This window comes from Talpa europaea (assembly GCF_964194135.1).
Source record: "Talpa europaea genome assembly, chromosome: 1".
Lineage (NCBI taxonomy): Eukaryota > Metazoa > Chordata > Mammalia > Eulipotyphla > Talpidae > Talpa > Talpa europaea.
In genome coordinates, this window is record NC_140073.1 from 117,863,979 (window position 1) to 117,877,620 (window position 13,642).

A 13,642-nucleotide genomic window follows, 5' to 3' on the forward strand; every position below is an offset into this window, starting at 1 on the left:
ATCTACACAAAGTTATCTTAATCGATAACCTTTTATATTGATGTTATGAATGAAAAATAATTTGTATTTTACTTGATTGCAAATATAAAGGTCAACTTCTCAACTGAGCAGTGGTGGATAATGGATACTAACAGGTGGGGTATATTCAGAAGACAAGAATGAAAGGGAAGACAAAGAATAGCAATAACCAAACTCAATAGCAAAATAATCATCAATCTATATAAAGTGTTCTTCATAAGTATGTGTTGAATAAATGAATTAATATATGTATAAAAACAGGCAGAGAGTCTCTGGTTTCAGAAGTTATTAAAATACTCATTTATTTGTAGTGGTTAGTTGAGGAATAAGGTCATTTTTGTTTGCTCTGATGCATGTGTTATATATGTTCAATACATATAACACTTCAATCTGGTCCTGCTTCATGTGTAAAAAGATGATTATCACAAAATAATTAAAAAAAAATATTTCCTACTATCCAAAAGAAAAATACCGGATGGTCTCACTCATAGCAGGAATTTAGAAAACCCACATAAGGGACCAGGAAAAAGACTAATTATAATAAAGTAAAAATAAAAATCAACATGCAACCATAAACCAGGGACACACACTACGGTGGGGGCGGGGGGTGTGGGGAGAAGGGAGTAGGATCAAAACAAGGGTGGTGGGGAATTGTATGGGGACTATAATCAAGATGAAAATGCATATATTGTGCAAAAATGAAAAATGATGTAAGAAATACATAAAATTAAAAAATATTTCCTACTATCATATGACCCTTTGTTCTATAGTCAGTTATTGCCTCAAGTTATTAACCTGAGCAGGGAGCAGTGTTGTGGAGAATACCTGTTCCTATATTTGGCTTCAAAAGCTATATCCCATGGGGGTAAGAATGGCCCAGGCAAACATAATAGAAGAGTATGTGATCAGTCAGAGCAAAGTTTCCATTCCTATAATTAGCTAAAGATGCCCTAGGTTAATCAAGAGGAGTCAGAAAGGAAGACAGAAGAGATCTTGAGAAGGGTCACTGAATCCTGCCTGACCTTATCCAAATCAAGACAAACCCTTAGGAGGCTGACAGTAAACTCCAAATAAGTTTTTGGAGTCCTGGAGCACAAACAAACTGGATACCCCACTTCACCCCACCCTAGCTCCCACTCCTGTTTTGGAACCGGAAGGAGAGCAAGAGCCGATTGTAGAACTTGCTGATAGATGACTATATAAATACGGATCATGGGGATTCAGGATAGACTGATGAAGATAGAGAGAAGAGAAAACAGAGGGAAAGTAGGAAGAGACAAAATATATTTTGGAGATAGGTATGCTGATGGGATACAGAAAAGAATGAGGAAATGTTTCTTTTCAATCAGTAAGAAAAAACTTAAGTCTCTGACTTTCTACTACTTTCTATTTGTCCAAGAACCACCTATGTTGTTCAGTTTTGTCACAGGAGCAATATGTTTTTTGGGCTAGCTTAGAAACATAGCTAAGTAGTTTGTTTTATGGGGAAATAGAGTATGAATTCTAAGTTTCTAACTTAGAAATTAAGCATTTGTTTTGATACTTACTATGAGGATAAGATGGCTCTGAAGGTATTAGGGATTATGAACATTAAGGGCTTTGGAGCAGGACATACTGTAAGAATGCAGTCATAGCAAGTGAGAGAAAAACCTAACCCAAAGAGACTTAAATGATGGGAAAATGTATTTCTTTAACAACAACAACAACAACAAAAAACTTTAAAAATAGGTTGATTCCAGTAGGTATTTTTAAAAATTAGTAGGTCAACGAGGTCCTCAAGGACTTAAATTTTCTCCCTCTTTCTATACTACCATCTTCGGTGTTAGGCTTAGCTTTATCTTTGTAGCCAAGTAGTTGTATCATATTCAGATACAACAAAACCTAGAGTAACACAACTCCTTTTGGTCAAACTGGTCAGAATCACCACACATCCATGTCCAAATTCATTAATGAAGGAATTGTCAGCTAATTACTGATTTAAATCACTTAGATTTACTATCTTAAGCCTGAGGCTGAGGTTGGTCTCCCCTGAATCATTTTGTTTTGCAGGAGAATCGTTTAGCTTGGCAGAGGAGAGTGAATAATTGGGGGTGGGGGGAAAAAGGGTTGCATTGGAAAAAGAAGATTGGATGTTGGGTATATTCCACTTAACCTGTTAACTTTTCTCTAACATTTAAAAAGCCTATGATCCTAAGCAAGTCACTAACTCCTTTATGCCTCAAATTTCTGAACTTTATCGTAGCAATCATGTAACTATCTATTTATAGGATTTTTGAGAATTTTGTGAAATCATCTATGCAAATTACATATGTTGCCTGGGATATAATGGTCAAATAATCTTAATTGGTATTAACTAATCAATAACAACTAGAAAAGAATATTTAAAGTTATACCTTTCCTCAAAATATATTTTTTTTACTATCTCTATCAGTTTATTTTTATTTTCACCAATTCATTGGCCAATTTGTTGCCCAAAGATGTCCTATAGACAGTCAAAGAAATGTTCAACATCACTTATTTTATGAGATATACAAATAAAGTAAAATAAAGTAAACCACACTGAGATATCACCTCACCCCTGTGAGAATGGCACATATGAAAAAGAACAGAATTAACAAATGTTTGTAAAGTTGCAGTGAAAAAGGAACTCTCATCCACTGTTGGCAGGAATGCAAGCTGGTATAGCCCCTATGAAAGACAGTATAGAAATTTTTCTAGAAAATAAAAGTGGAAATTCCATTTGACCCAGCAATACCACTACTAGGTATTTATCCAAATAACAAGAAAAATCAAGTTCAAAAATAACTATGAACACCTATGTACATAGCAGCACTATTTAAAATTATACCAAACCATGGACCCAATCCAAGGGCCCTTCAAAAGATGAATGGATAGAGATATTCTAGAGCATATATTCAATGGAATATTACACAGCTGTGAAAAATGGTGAAACAGTGGCATTTGGGACAAAATGAACAGATCTTGAAGTGATTATGCTGAGTGAGATAATAGTGTGAAAGATTTTAGATGGTCTCACTCATCTGCAGACCATAAATACCCAAAAAACAATTACATGCAAACAACAGAAGAAACAAAAATTTGAACTTGGCAAAAAGAAGATAATGGTTCCCAGAGGGAATAGGAAGAAGGATAAAGGAGATGGGGAGGGAGGCAGATGGGGTATCGGTGGCTTGGTGGAGGGAATTAAAAAATAAATAATCTACCTCTAAAAGAAAAAATGAAACAATCTCCTCAATTTATTCTTAAATAAACAAGATCACAGTGAGTTCTCATAATGCATGGACTTTTTTTTTTGTCAGTCATCTCTCAAAAGATTTGGTCAGATTTTTATTCCCTCCCTGTTCATAGTGAGGCTGTTTTTGAAAGTTTGTAGAAAGTAACACACCACAGATGGACAGAAAATATGAAAATCAACCCAAATATATTACCACTTTTTCTAAACCTGGTTTTCACACTCCCTCTACAGGGTGAGAACAGCCTACAAACACAGCACTGCAAACAGCCACCCCGCCCTACAATTCACACCATAAAAATGGAATTCATAAAAATCATGTTTTTTTAATGATTCCTTGAGCTCCAGCAATGTCTTAGCATATATCCCTCAAACTAAGTACCTCAGGGACTACTACAAATGGAAATAATCTAGAAAACATGAGCTCTCACTTGTAAATTCTTCACCCCAATAAGCAAATGATAAGAGCTCCTGCTTGTCACCCTCCAGGTGGCCAGAGTAGTTTAGGCATAAGCAGGTCTTTAGAAGGGACTTTGAGAACATGGGTAAAACCATAAAATTCCAGAACAGAAAGCAACGGAGATTTCATCTTCCATTTATGAAGACCATGATTAGAGAAAAAAATTCTCTTGCCCACAGGTTTATCATCAATAGGAGCAAAGTTAGGACAAAAGATAGTCAACATCTCATACAGAACCATAGAGACCCAGATCCTGGTCCCCCTGCATGCAATACTAGCATGATTTAGTTTTCAGTCTAGAGAAGATACTGTTATTGTTGCCATCATATAGGAAAGCACACTCCTCTAGTCTCAATCCTTCAGCACGTGATTTAATATAAATTGGTCTTCTACCTGCCTCATGAGATGCCTGGCGACTGAACTTGTATATCCAATTCTCCTGGACATGATTGTTTGAGGGATAAGCATGTAACATAACTAGAAAAATAAAATTAAAAGGTTATATATGTTGGAACCTCTGGAAAAGGAACCTTTTTCATTCCTGCTGGATTTGAGGTGTGAGGTTGTAAGTTTGGGAGTTACAATCTTGCTACAACTAAAAGCATCAGAAGCCCATTCCAAGGAAGCAAGATACAGAAGTGATCTTGACATCATTTTTCCCTTGAATCAACCTGTGCTTATATTTAGCACTTAGCGAACAGTATTTTGATGGTGAGAGTTAAATTGGTTTTGTTGGGTTTCCTGTCACTTACAATTGAAATACAGTATTCATAAACAGTATCCAATAGTCTGACCCTTTTCCTTTCCTTCTTCCTGCGTTGGCTCTAAATGTCCAAGGAATACACATAAATCAGTGCGACCAGGACATGCTGGTTATAGTGAATAACCACAAAGAGTTTCTCATCACATCCCATTGATTCTGAAGTTTTACAGCCCACGGTCTACAGTTTGGCCATAATTATTGCAGTATTGTTATCTATGCTAAGCAACTGAAAATAAATGCTAACTAGCCTTTCTAATTTTAGTGTTACTCATGTTTTACTAATTTGAAGACACCCGCTTGTACACTAGCTAACTCATTTCATCTACATTTTCCATGCATGCTGGGCTGACTGTCTCTTTTCCCAGATAACCTCCCAACGATAGCTTTTGAAATAATCTTCCTATAAATATTGTTTCTCTTTATTCAAGCCCTTCTGTCTAACTCTTCATTTCCAGACTAAAGTTACCAACCTCTCTAACATTTTTTTAACCCAAACAGGTGATTGTTCTCATTAACAGATTTTTCGATCTTGTTCTATCATTGATCTTTTCCATGCCAGCAAATTTTTGAAAAATAGTCTATGTAAATTTCTTCAGAGCCATTCCATATTAATTCCTCATAGGACCACAATTGGCTGGTAGCTTTTTCTCTTTTATGAAACTCCACTTTAGAGGTATCAGGAATCTTCTCGCTACCTCTAATGCTTCTCTCTGTAGCATTTGATTTACCTTTTTTTAGTAAACCTGCTCTCTTCTGAATTTTGACACTCCATATCCTTCAGATAATGCTTCTGCTTATATTTCTATTCCAAGTCTCCTCTTTAGTAGCTACATATCTAACTTTAGGTGGGTCTGTTCTCCATGTCTGTCCTTAACTATACCCTCCCACTCCACACCTCTCTTTGGCACCTCATCTTATTCCTTGACTTCAGTTACTAGGGCAACATGGTGACCCATATTGCAATAGAACTGTGAGAGTTTTTGAAACCTTAATGTTTTAAATTGAGAAAAACAGACATTTGAAAAGTTTTATATATATACATATATAACTATATATATATACATATATAACTATATATGTAGAGTTCATTTGTTTGTTTTATTCTACAGAGACTTTATTTTACCTTCAGGGGTAGACTGTTCTTTTGTTCTATAAAATTTCTTCTAAAAAGACCTTATAGTTAGACAAAAATAAAGTGAAGATCCAATGTGATTGCAAGAAGGTAAACATCTCTGAACAGCAATGTACATGGGTGTCTTCAGTGTGAGCAAAGACGCATCACTGCAAGTTCTGTGTCCTTTAGAAAAATGTCAATGTTTTTTCTAAATATACACTTACACTGCATAGTCTTTGAGCATAGGTACTGATCCTGGGAGATGAATGCATACTTAACATTATTTCTTTATAGTCCCCTTACTTCCTCTTGGCCTTGGAGCTTGAGATCCTGAACACAGGAAAACATGTTCAAAGTCACTTCCATAGGGGATAGTAAGCTAGCATCTGCGGGGTGAGCCTAGACCTTAGAGGATGAAGAACAATGCCTCTTAGGGGACCTCTATGTTACGGGTTCCGAGACATCCAATAATAAAGTCTTATAGCAGTTACGGCTGATTCTAGCTTCAGTTTAGGAACTAGACTAAGCGACTGCACTCTCTAGGGAGCAGTAACCACCTGTACATTCTGGACTTGGGGATATAGGTGAACTGCAGAGAAACAATTCTGCAGTTTGAAGCCTGACATTGGCTGCAAGAAAGACAGCCCATCACTTTGACAAATTGATAAAATAAGTATTTGCTGGGCACTCTCAAAGTTTTAGGATGGTGAACATACCAAAGTAGCAAAGGAGCTCTGATTATTGAAATCAAAATAAAGCTTAAGGAAATCTAAGCTCCTTAAGTTATAATTCCCCAAATTATACCTATAACTGGCACTGTATTTCTGAGCTCCTTATGTATCTAGCATGTTTCAGATATTTTTAGCTTATTATTCCTTTTGTAGAAATCATGTCTTTAAGAATGGACACAGGGATCTTTGCCAGAGAAGAAAATTCATTAATATTAAGCAATGCCTGCAATACCAACCATGTCTATTTTGGAATCCTCTCATTATGAGTTATTGGTGCTTAGTATTTCCCCCTGTAATGTATGCTGGCTCTCTCAAGCTCAGAACTTCACTGTTTCTTATTTGCAGTATTTATTCTTGTGGCTAGGTTTATCTCCATGGCTCCTGACCCATTCCTGGGTCAAGTTATTTGCACAGTTGTACTCCTGATTCTTATGACCAGTGTCCCTGATATTCATTTCAGGGGCTCAAAAATATTTGTTTATGAATGAATGATACTTGTAAATTCTTGTACTTGATGATTCAAGGGACTTAACTCTGAGGTGCCCTGGACTTCACTCAGTTTCTACTAGACACATCTTGAAGTACTGATTGGCATCCATGTATTCTTGCTCTGGGTAATCTCAAAATTAGGGATACTGATATAAAAGGCAATTGAGAATGTTTCTATCTAGACATGTATCCTATTAAGATCCTTTCCCATCAGTTTGCACTTTGCTTTTATTTCATGGTAAGTAGAGTATTTCAGAATCAAAAACTGTCTTCATTTTTTAGGACCAAAAATTGCTCTGAGGAAACTGACATCTTTACTAGGAGGTATAATTATTTATCTTAACATTGTATGTATCCCATAAGTATCTGCATTTTATCAGTACAACAAAAATGATGATTATCATTTAACTTTTTCTTTTTCAGTACAGTATCTCATATTAATTGTGATTACTCTTACTTTACAAGTGATAAAGCTAGGAAATAGAGAAATAAAGTAAGTTTTTTTATTAGTTAAGTAACTTTTTAAAAGAGAATTTTGAGTGGAGGATTCAGATTTTGAACTATCAACTCTAATTAATACAGAGTCTGTGCTCTAACCATTGGAATCATAAGGTTTGGATTATTCACATTAATAAAATGAAGCTATAAATTGCATCATTAGGCTGTATTAGTGTGCACAAATATCCATCTCTGAAAGTACACCTCCTGGTCAGCTGCACACCCTTATGAATAGTAAATAATTCAGAAGGCCAATGATGCTGCTATGCCTGGCAGTATCCCAATCCTAAAAAGGACAATAAAGCAGACTTTTTAAAGTCACATGTTTCTGGATTACCACTGTGCAACTTTGAAAAACAATAATCTCTAGGGACACATCTAAAAGCAGGACTCATAAAACATTGGCATTTGCATTTGAAAATGTCTTGTTAAAAAAACAACAAACAGTCATATCCCTTAGAGAATTGTGCTATAATCCTTCAAAGAAGGTCAGAATTCAAATTCTATCAGAAACTTTGTTTTTATTTTTCTCACTTAAATCATTTTTTAAGAGATTCTTTTTGATTTGTTTTCTTAACTGAAATCCTGCAGTCACTAAGGCTTAGTAGGAAAAGGCTGTGTGTGTTGTGTGTGTGTAAGAGAGAAACCATAATTTCTGTTTTTTCCTCCTTTATTATGTGGGGACCCTTTTTCCAGTCTACAGGTTAAATTCATTCAAGTTGCAAATAATAAAGAAGACATGAAAATAAAGGGTCAAGGAAATTATGAGTAACATCAGATTTTTCTGTTTTATTTACACGTAAAATGTTTAGAAGAATCATGTTTATACACATTCAGTGAAAGTTAACCAAAACAACAAAAAAAAAACCCACAAACAATTCTGCACAGAGTTTATAATCTAAAAGCATGTCTACTTTTTTTTTCCCCTTTTTTAATTTGTGACTCCAACCCATTTGTGATCTCCATCCTGAGGACAAATAAAGAACCACTTGTGCAACATCACCCACACCACACCCCTTATTGTCAGTTATTGGTGAACAATTCTTACTGTGTGATAGAAAAAAGTTAAATAAATGATATAAGATCGCCAACTTTCCTTGTTTAAAGAGAAGAAAATACAAATGAATGACCATGCATATTGTATGTTACCTTCTGTGAAAGGTGGAGAGAAAAATAGGAAATAAACTTCCAATAAATCATTGGAAATATACATAAGAGATTTATGAGTTGAAGGATTCATGTAGATTGGGATAGGGTGGAGGTAAAGCTTTCAAGAGGTACCTTTTTAAATTATTTTGATTTTGAAATATTTGGATTTATTACCTATGAAACAACACTGTATAATTGTCATCGACAGTGCAATGGAAGGAGTTTGAAGGAATTACGCAAAGAAACCAGAATGACAAAGACAATTATGAGATATTTACATAGTGGGAAATTTGACAAAGTAAAACACTTAGAAAAACTATGGGTCATCAATAAATGAAGTGAGGTTTCTAAGGCCAAAGGAGAAGGAGGAAAGAGTCGAATGGATAAAAGGGAAGGTGGCGGGGGGAGGGGGGGAGAAGAGCTGCTGAGAGCACTTAATAGAGGGCCAGATAGGGACTCCTCATAGCACCCAGCTGATAGATTCATTCAAACAAGTACTTCGTTAAACCTTCAAGGTACTTAATCGCTACGAGGTGCTGAATAGGATACAAAGTAAAGTAAGAGAATTTGTCCTTCAGCACTTTATAACCCAGTCAAGAAAAAAAAGGAGAAAAAGGAACAAAACTTTGACTCATGCTATCATGTGACAGGCCACATCAGTTCATCCACATAACTAACTCAGGTATGGATGGGGGAAGTGAAGACGTCTCAGTAAAAGTTCAACACAGGTGTTCCGTGAAAGAAAAAGGGTCATGGCTTGTACGGGAGAAAAAAAGGTGTTAAAAAAAATAACCATGTATGTGTGTGAGTGCCGCGTGTGTGTGTGTGTGTGTTTGTTCCCGTGTGTCTGCGTAAATCCAGTACAGAAGGATACATGAAAATGTTAATCCCATATTGGCTTAACATTTCTCACCTCCTGCCAACTCAGACCCGCTCATAGACACCTGCAGAATGAAAGAGGCATGATGGATGGCCTCTGTAGGGTAAATGGAAGTGATCAGGTTTCTCCCCCCTCCCACAGTTAGCATCAATAATTAACACGTGTGGGCTTAACATGTGCCTGATAACGGCACCTAGAGTATGGTGTGGGCATCTGTAAGTGTGCACATCTGAGCCAAGACTGAGCATATAAGGGTGGCAGCAGAGAACAGTGTGGCGGCAGAGGACCGTGCAGCAGAGAGCCGTGGAGACCAGCAGAGAGCCCAAGAGAGAAGGCCAGAGAGTCCAGAATGAGTGACGATTCGCTTGGGGCAAAGAGGCCTGCCAGCCCCCTGGCCCCTAGGCCCCCCTGCCTGCCCTCTACCTGGCTGCTGCACTACAAATGGTATAGAAAGATCATTAAAAGCTTGACAAAGACACTGAGGGCTCCAGGACTCCTCCTTTACTCATCTGCCTGGATCATAGAAAACCTGCTCTGTGCCTTCCTGGCACTACATCCTCACTCTCCCTGTTCCATCCCCTGTTCCATTCTGCTGTTTTCATTGTTCAGTAATGTTTCCAGGGGAGGTGGAAGATAATAAGGGCCGAAAGGTCTTACTAGCCTGGTATTTTTTGCTGTCATTTTCATGACAAATACCCAGATGCTAGGTTTTTTGTTGCTGTTGTTGTTCTCCTTGGGAGCTTTTATGCATCCTTCAGCAACAATTTACTACACCCAGAGGGCACCTCAAGCATTAAACATTCTCTAATGATAGGGCTGAAATTTTATCATTCTTCTCTTGGCTCTGATATCAACAATTAGCTCCTGCAGCCTGTTTTTCACCTTCTGAAACCAGAATTCTTTGGTTAATCCCGTCAGGAGACCTCTACTTCACTTGCCTTGTGACTTTGAAAAAACTCAGCAGCTGTTCTATGCTACACTCTGGAAGTGCATGTTTCTCCCTCCAGAGGCCTTTGAATCTCTACATTCACAGGCAATCTTAATCAGTCAGCCATCTTTATCTTTTTTGATAGGAGATTCAGGAACCAGTCTCAGTGCGCTTTAAATGCCAGGAGACACTGTTTACATCTTCCAAGGACTGTCAGATCAGACCCCACTGAGTCTTCTGTTAGCACCAGGTTTCTCAGGTGACCTGATATCAGGTCAGAGGTAAGCACCCCCTTAAAGAGGAAAGAGATGGTGCAGTTTTCCCCTTAGAGTGGGTTTCTTAATCTCCACATTACTGATCTTTGAGGCAGGATCATTCTTTGTTGTGAAGATTTGCCTGTGCATTGCAGGACATTTAGCAGCATGACAACACTCCACCCAGCAGATAACAGCAGCACACACCCTTAACTGAAGCCCAGATAGCTCCAGTCACTGCTAAATGACCCCTAGAAGAAAAATCACCTGGATAAGAGTAACAGCTCCAGGCAACATCCCTTGCTTCCTAATCTCCTTATGACTCCACTAATTAAGAGGTTAGATTTAGATGATTAAAAACACATCTGGAGCTGCCCCTTCACAAGTCCTGCACAAAGGGACTGATAGATACTTTTCATGAGAATGTGTGGTCATAAGACACCTATTTTCTCAGAAGGAACTCTGAAATCTGTGACAATCGGAACATCATTCTATCTGTGAAAACCAGTATAAGCCTACATCTGTCTCTGACATTTAAAAATCTGGGTCTAAGGAAAGGGTAGGAAGAGAAGAGACTTTCATTTTCCATTTTATGACTTTATTGTTTGACTATTTTTGATATCAAGGCATTTGAATTAAAATGTGTACTTTTAAAATAAACGATAGTCCAATTAAGTAGCTACATGGAAAAGCACCTTTTAAATTTTAACAAGATTTTTACTTTGGTTTCATAACAAGATATACTAAATACATGTATGAGATTATTTAAAAAAAAAAACAGTCAGGAAAGAGGAACAAAGGGACAAGAGGCAAAGACAAAAAAAAGAGGTAAAACTTACCTTGTCTCATCAATATAAACGGCTTCCAACACAGATGCTGCATATTCAATGTTCTTCTTTAAGTCCACGACATTTACATCACCTTTTTCCAGCTGCTTCACTAAGCATCTTAGTCTATTTCAAATAGTAGCAAAAGAGAAATAGAGATTTATTGTGACTATGTGTAAAAGTAATATTATATGAAGAAATCAAGGAAAAAAATTAACATATCTTTCTAGGTCATCAAATAGAAATATTTTTAGACTTATTATAATTAAGTCTTCATCACCTAAGCAACTATTTGAAATTATATTCACCTCTCAATAGTGATAGAATTATGGGTCGCCAGCTTGGGCACCATATTTCAAGAATAGTCTTCCTGAAAATTCAAAACAATATAAACATATTTATAAAAGCATATTTTAACACTAGAATTTATTCAATGGTTGTTCTGCTTCAGAGTTGGCACTAAGAGAACATTTAAAGGGTGTTCTTTTGACTGCAACTACATCAACTATTCACTATATATATGTCAATAGAAATGAAAATGAAACACAGAATTTCCAAGGCACTATATCAAGATTAAGAAAAAAATATTTGGGAAGATGGGAGCAAAAGAGGAAGAGGTTCAATGGACTATGGTGGGAGATTATTGGTGATTTTGAGTGGGCATAGACTAAGAACATATGTTTGAAGATACTGCCTATAGTAGGTGGAAAAGGAACGTGTGTCCCTCACTCTCTACATACCACAGATCAGTAAGATGCAGAAAATTTGTCTATTTTTCTACCTTAGCAGCAGAATTTCTTTTCACTCCTGAACAAAGGCTATTTCAGAAGGAATGAAGTAATTCTACCTTACTCACTATTTTATAGATGATGTAGCAGATTCCTTGAAAATTTATTTTGGATAATTTTTAATATCAAGGATTAGGGTAAAAGACATGTTAAAAATTTTGGCAAGGGTATTTGACATTCCTTCATCCATAGAAACACTATTTCTCCAAGGAAAAAAAACAAACCCAGATTAAAACTTCTGTTCATGAAGCTACAAATGCTGTTTTGTACATATACTTTTGATTGATAAAAGCATTAGCAGACAACAATATTGCAAAATATAGTTTATCTACTAGTAAATATGCTGTTAGTATATAAACAGGTAAGTAAAACAAAAACAACAACAAAGTCAGTTTACTTAAAAAGAAAAAAATTAAGCCTGGCTTTGAGGTTTGCCTAAAATCAGAATGTGATGAAAATGGAGCAACCTATAGAATGTTTTCAGATTATTTAAAAGCTTATTATCAAACACATTATACTTACTAAAACGTCTTCCTGTGTGACAATAAAAGAGTTTCACAGCTTGTAGGGTAAGGTAAAAAAGCATCAGGCTTTTCTGCCCTCCTGCCATTAGGATTGATGATGGAACCCTGTGGTCCTGAATGCATGCCTGATGGCGGGCACCTGGAATAGGGTCTGGGCATATGTAGATGGGATTCACCTGGGCTCATACTGGGCTTATAAGGGTGGCATCACGGGATGCCAGCAGAAGCAGAGAAGCAGAGAGAATAAGAGTGACAGAGAGAGCAAAAGAGAAGCAGAGATCACCAGAGAATGCCAGAGGGCCCAGAAAGAGTGAAGACTTGCTGGGAGCTGGGAGGTTGGCCAGCCTCCCATCCCCCCAGCACCTCTGCCTGCTGCTTACCCTGTAAAAACCCATTAAAAGCCTGAAAATCCCTGAGTGCTCCAGGACTCTCTCCTCCTTCACCCCAGCTGTTCGGATCATAGAAAATCTACCCTGTGTCATCCTGCCCCTACACAGTTCTGCACAGACTTAAAAATACACCATTCAAGTATACTACTTGTGAAAATTACTTGAGTTGCATGATATGGTTTTAAAAACAATAAGCACATCAAGATGGTTGCTTCCCCTACTTTAGAAATAACTGAAACTTATTTTATTTGTTACCAATTTTTCCCACTAAAAAAACCCTACATTTTCCAGGCTCACTTAAAAAATTAGCTATAGTCTTCTGACTAAATTCTGGCCAATAAAAATAAGTTGAAGTTGTTGAGTAAGATTTTTCAAAACAATTATTTTGAAGAGGGCTAACTCAGTTGGAAATTCTCTTTTATCTCTTGCCATTCCTACTGCCTGGAATGCAGTGGAGCTGTCTGAAGGCGCAGCTGTCATCCTGGAACTTAAAGTGGTGTGGCACTAGAATGCCACCCATGAAGGGTGACATAGAAGGAAGATGAAGTAGCCTGGATCCTAGACAGTGACTCCACCT

General features: G+C 37.0%; 1 protein-coding gene across 2 annotated transcripts in view; it reads right to left on the minus strand.

Moving 5' to 3' along the window:
* Nucleotides 1–13,642, minus strand: part of PDE1A (phosphodiesterase 1A) — a gene marked incomplete at both ends in the record, with an annotated part of 270,162 nt that overhangs the window by 55,740 nt on the left and 200,780 nt on the right. For both annotated transcript variants that reach the window (XM_084245856.1, XM_084245855.1), the window contains one exon: nucleotides 11,377–11,490. In XM_084245856.1, the coding sequence (XP_084101982.1) occupies nucleotides 11,377–11,490 (114 nt within the window). The remainder of the gene's footprint in view (nucleotides 1–11,376; nucleotides 11,491–13,642) is intronic.